This window comes from Silene latifolia, chromosome 2 (genome assembly GCF_048544455.1).
Source record: "Silene latifolia isolate original U9 population chromosome 2, ASM4854445v1, whole genome shotgun sequence".
NCBI classification, from domain to species: domain Eukaryota; kingdom Viridiplantae; phylum Streptophyta; class Magnoliopsida; order Caryophyllales; family Caryophyllaceae; genus Silene; species Silene latifolia.
Genome location: NC_133527.1, coordinates 58994847 through 59000366, shown reverse-complemented (window position 1 = coordinate 59000366; position 5520 = coordinate 58994847). Strand labels below are relative to the sequence as shown.

General features: G+C 40.5%; 2 protein-coding genes across 2 annotated transcripts; both read left to right on the top strand.

Moving 5' to 3' along the window:
- Positions 1 to 132: 132 nt before the first annotated feature.
- Positions 133 to 1690, top strand: LOC141640850 (uncharacterized). The gene is made up of 4 exons (XM_074449529.1): positions 133 to 514; positions 850 to 909; positions 1000 to 1160; positions 1286 to 1690. The coding sequence occupies exons 1-4, from the start codon at positions 133 to 135 to the stop codon at positions 1688 to 1690; spliced, it is 1008 nt and encodes a 335-aa protein (XP_074305630.1).
- Positions 1691 to 1768: 78 nt separating this feature from the next.
- On the top strand, positions 1769 to 2359 carry LOC141640849 (uncharacterized). The gene has a single exon (XM_074449528.1). The coding sequence runs from the start codon at positions 1769 to 1771 to the stop codon at positions 2357 to 2359; it is 591 nt and encodes a 196-aa protein (XP_074305629.1).
- The last annotated feature ends 3161 nt before the right edge of the window (positions 2360 to 5520 follow it).

Genomic DNA, 5520 nt, shown 5'->3' with positions numbered 1-5520 from the left:
CTAAGAGACCTGTCTGTGGCAAGGGACAGCTTCTTGGCTTAAAAAGTTAAAATACAGTGGCTGCAGCAGGAGGATTCTAATAGCTCTTATTTTCATGGTGTGCTCAAAAAAAGAAGAAATGGAAATAGAGTTATGCTGATTGAGGATAGGAATGGTCATATGTGTGATACACCAGAACAGGTACATAATGCCTTCTTGGAGTATTATCAATCTTTGCTTGGAGCTAAGCAGGAGACAAAAAGGGTTCACAGAAAGATAATTGAGCAAGGGCCCAGATGTAATGTTGATCATCATTCGTTGCTGAACAGACAAGTCATTGGTAAGGAGGTCAGAAATATTTTGTTTGGCATTCCTGACATCAAGTCCCCTGGACCTGATGGATACACAAGCAAGTTCTTCAAAGATGCTTGGGGTGTCATAGGTGGGGATGTGATTACTGCTGTCCAGGATTTTTTTACTCATAAGAAACTTCTCAGGAAAATCAATGCTACAACATTAACCCTTGTTCCCAAATGTGAGAGACCTTAAAGTGTTTTACAGTTTCGTTCTATAGCATGCTGCAATGTCATATACAAAATCATTTCTAAGCTGCTTTGTGCAAGACTAGCTGATGTATTGCCTAGTATCATTGATCAAAACCAGGGGGCATTCATTCAAAATAGGAGCATCCAGGAGAACATCCTTATTTGCCAAGACCTGATAAGACTATATGAAAGACCAAATGCTACTCCTAGGTGTATGTTCAAGATTCACCTGCAAAAAGCTTATGACACTGTGGAATGGTCATTTGTTGAACAATTGCTAGATGCTCTGAATTTCCCTACTGAGTTTAAAGATATGATATTGCAGTGTATAACTACTTCAAGCTTCTCTTTATCTCTAATGGGGACATTTTTGGGTACTCTCAAGGTAAGAGGGGCCTTAGACAGGGAGATCCTCTTTCTCCCCTTATTTTTACTTTATGTATGGAGTACCTAACCAGGACTTTGAAATATGCAGCTGATAAATTTGAGTTTAATTACCACCCTCTATGTAAAGAAGTCAAACTGGAAAACCTAATGTTTGCAGATGATGTACTCCTTTTCAGTAGAGGGGATGCCTGCTCCATGATGCTCTTGTTAAGATCTTTCTCTACTTTCTCTGAGGCTTCTGGACTACAGGTGAGTGCTGCCAAATCGAATGCCTACTTCCAAGGAGTCCCAGAACACATCAAACATGATATTTTGAGGGTGTCTGGTTTTGTGGAGGGAATGCTGCCTTTTAAATATCTTCGGTGCCTATTCAGACCACAAGATTGAAGAAAACTGATTGTGAGTGCTTGGTTGAGAAGATATGCAGTAGAATTCACAATTATGGGGCAAAAAAGTTCTCTTATACTGGGAGACTGGTGCTAGTTAAGTCTGTACACTCAACTTTGCACTCATATTGGGCCTCAATGTTTGTACTTCCAAAAGGGATCATTAGCAAAATAGAAGCTACTTGCAGAAACTTCTTGTGGGATAATAGTCCTGATTACAGGAGAATTCCCCTAGTAACTTGGGATAAGTTGAGCTGTTCAAAAGAAGAGGGAGGATTAGGGCTAAAAGATCAGGAAACTATGAACAAGGCTATGATAGGCAGACTGGTTCATTGGATTATGGAAGAGAAGGATTTAATATGGGTGCAGTGGGTGAATAAGAACTACTTATAAGGGAAGGATTGGTTGGACTATAAGCCTACTGCTAGCTCTAGTTGGGTCTGGAGGAGGATATGCAAAGTCAAGGAGGAAATGCTCCCTGGGTATATTGATGGTACTTGGACTACACAGTCCAAGTATATTCCTGCTATGGGATATGAATGGCTAAAAGAAAGAAAACCTGCTGTTATCTGGTATAAATGGATCTGGAATGAGCATGTGACTCCTAAGCATCAATTCATGGGGTGGCTGTATGCACATGGAGCTATGAGGACTAAGGATAAACTGATTATGTATGGTCTGGAGGTTGATGACAGATGTTTTCTGTGTGAACAGGCTGCTGAAAGCATTGACCATCTGCTGTGTGATTGTATATACAGTAGGAGGGTCGTGCAGGACATGAGTCAAAAGATGCAAATTAGCTTCCCTGTCACTGATATGATAGGATGGTGCACTCAGAGAACAGGTACGAAATTGCACAAGGGGGTGCAGGCTGCCTTACTGAGGGGGATAGTGTATAATATTTGGCAGCAGAGAAACAAAAGCAGAATGGAGGGGATGTTGCTAAGGCATGAAGGAGTAGTTAATCAAGTCATTGAGGAGGTTAAAGGAAGGCTACATGGAAGGGACTTCAGAGTACTCGGATTTAGATTGGTTACAAAATATGAATTTATATGTAATTGATAATCAATGATGCTTGAACACCATATATACCTATCTTTTTGATTTTTTATATACATACTCACATTTTACCAAAAAAAAAAAATATTATTATTATTATTATTAATTTTTTTTTTTTTAAAAAAAAAAAGATGCGCGCAGCTTTCATTATTATTATTACTTTTTTTTTTTGCAGAAAAGTTATAGATCTTTTTATTTCAACAAAATAAGCGTTGCATACAAGATCCTTGCCACCCTTTCCTACAAAGGAGACCAAGGAGGCCCCCTAAAAAAAGAAAATAACCAACAAAAAACCTAGGCAAAAGAGCCATACAGACGCAGTGAGACAACACGTTCAATAACAACACAAAGAGAATCACACGAGGACTTAGTCCCCTTAAAAATCCTAGAATTCCTTTCCTTCCAGATGAAGTGAAATGAAACCATCAAGCACGCCTTTTGCTTACCATTCCTGAACTCAAAAAGAAAAGCTTGAACAATAGTATCCAAGGAGAAAAACAGGGGGAGATGCACCCATTGAGCTACAGTAGCCCAAACTTGCCGAGAATAAGAGCAGTTGAATAAAACATGGTGAAGATCCTCCATAGAGCATTCACAGAGCACACAACGATTAACCAAAAATAACCCACGGGTAATAAGCTTAGCCATAGTAGGAAGGCTATCAATCATAACCATAAGGCCAGTAAAAGAGTGTTTGGGATGACAACCTTTGCCATGAACAAAAGAATTCCAAGGCACAGGCTCACGCCTACTTCTCACCAGATCATAAGCAGCATTTGTGTCAAACCGAGCATGATAGGTACACCTCTCAAGCAGCTGCATTGCAATGGAAGAAGAGCCAACAATATTAAGAAGAAGATCCTTCATCTTATCCACATTGTTCCAATACCAAGAATTTGAGATTGTTTGCCTAGCTAACCAGAGACTCTGCCCTTTAAGGACATAAGTTTGAACCCATCTAGTCCAAATAGACTGAGGTTTATTGTGCAATTTCCAGACCCATTTGATCATTTGCGCACAATTCCAACTTAGGACTTCTTTTATGCCTATCCCCCCCTCTAATTTTGAGGAGCATAGTAATTGCCACTTAAGGAAAGTATGCCTTCGAGTTCCATCAGAAATGCCCCACAGGAAATCCTTGCAAATCTTATTGATTTTCTTTATGACCACCTTAGGGAACAAAATACTTGCCCCCCAAAAGTTGTTTAACCCAAAAATGACTGAATTCACAAGCAATGTTTTCCCAGCATAGCTTAAATTCTTGTTTGCCCAATGCTGAATGCTTGCTTTGAGTTTATCAAGCAGAGGTTGATACATGCCTTGGGTAATTCGTGCATTGAAAAAGGGCAAACCCAAATACCTGAAAGGGAATTTACCTTCACTAAACCCAGTGGCAGCCAATATAAGATCCTTAACATCAGCTGCAACCCCTCCAAAATAGAGATCAGTTTTAGAAGGATTAACAACCAAACCTGAAAGCATACTTAACTGATCAAGGCAGTCAGACACAGCTTTGACTGAAGGGAGGTCCCCTCTAGTGAAGACAAGTAAATCATCAGCAAAAATAAGGTGAGTAAGGTTCAACTGAACACACTTTGGGTGATAGGAGAAGTTCTTCACCTTAGGGAGTGTTCTGAGAAGCCTTGATAACACCTCCATACAGAGAACAAAAAAGTATGGGGACAAGGGATCACCCTGCCTGAGTCCACATTTACCAGGGAAGAATCCTTGAACTTCACCATTTACCAGCACATAGTAATAAGGTGATGTAATACAGGCCATGACCCAGTCTACAAAAGCTGAAGGGAAATGAAGATAGAGCATACAGTCCTTAAGAAAAGTCCAATTCACTGAATCAAAAGCTTTCCTGATGTCTACCTTTAATAAACATCTAGGAGTAAGATAAGCACGGCCATATTTAGACACAAGCCCATGAGCTAACATAGTATTGTCAAAAATATCTCTGTCAGCCACAAAAGCAGCTTGCTCTGGACCAACAATAGAGTCCAGGATCTGTTTCAGTCTATTAGCAAGTATTTTACTAATGACCTTATAAAATGTAGTACAACAGGCAATAGGTCTGTAGTCTTTGACAGTAAGAGGGGTATCCATCTTAGGGACAAGGACAAGCAAAGTGGAATTAGCTACCTTAGGCATGGAACAAGTTTGAAAGAATTCCAGGACAGCATTCTTAAAATCCTGACCAACAACATCCAGGCATCCAAAAAGAAGCCAGAAGAGTAACCATCCATACCTGGGCTTTTATTTCTGTCTATAGATTTCAATGCATCCAAAATCTCTGGCACTCTCACAGGTTGTATAAGGGAGCCACATTGTTCTGGAGACACTGTATCTTGCAGAAAAAGATGGGAAGGCAAAGGCAAAACTGGAGTAGAAGAGCCCAGCAGAGAAGAGTAGTAAGAAAGGAACCCCTGAGCCACCTCATGAGAGCCAGTACAAAGCTTACCAGCTGCATCAAGAATGCTCCCAATGTTGTTCCTAACTTTCCTGGTAGAAATCTTTGCATAGAAATATTGAGAGCTAAGATCTCCAGACTGAATATGCTGAACTTTAGCCCTTTGGAACAGGATATGCATCTCAGCTCTTTTAACCTGAAGATACTCCTGAACCAGAGCCCTCTCCTCCCTAAGAAGAGTAGAATCCATAGGAGAACTACTGAGATTATCCTGGCAATGCTTAAGAGCTAACTTGCAACTAGCCACTCTGTCAGAAAGATTAGTAAAGGAGGAGGTGTGAAGTTTCCTTAATCCACTCCTTAGCTGCTTTAGTTTCTAGAACAGAGAAATAATATGCCCACAATAATATTGAGAGCTCCAACTCCTACAAACAGTGCTCTGAAACTGAGGAGAGAGAGCCCAGCAGTTCAGATACTTGAAAGTGGGTCTGCAAGGGGGAGCCATACCTTCAATTTGAACCAGACAAGGGGAGTGGTAAGAGATTCCAGCATTCAGAAAAGTAGCAGTAGAACGAAAACTAGCAAACCACTGAGGAGAAACCAGAATCCTGTCCAACTTAGCCCATCTGAGACCATCACCCTGTTTATTGTTCCATGTGAAATGGCAACCAGTAGCAGGGTGATCCACCAAACTACAATTATCAAGACACTGACTAAACTCATCAATGTCAGCAACCTGGACATGAGA

What these genes read in the sequence shown, in the direction of transcription:
- LOC141640850 (XM_074449529.1), top strand. Translation starts at nt 133, where the DNA reads ATGCTGATTGAGGATAGGAATGGTCATATGTGTGATACACCAGAACAG. An exon ending in CATTTTTGGGTACTCTCAAG is followed by an intron (nt 910 to 999) that starts GTAAGAGGGGCC and finishes TGAAATATGCAG; the next exon opens with CTGATAAATTTGAGTTTAAT. An exon ending in CTGAGGCTTCTGGACTACAG is followed by an intron (nt 1,161 to 1,285) that starts GTGAGTGCTGCC and finishes GTGCCTATTCAG; the next exon opens with ACCACAAGATTGAAGAAAAC.
- LOC141640849 (XM_074449528.1), top strand. Translation starts at nt 1,769, where the DNA reads ATGCTCCCTGGGTATATTGATGGTACTTGGACTACACAGTCCAAGTAT.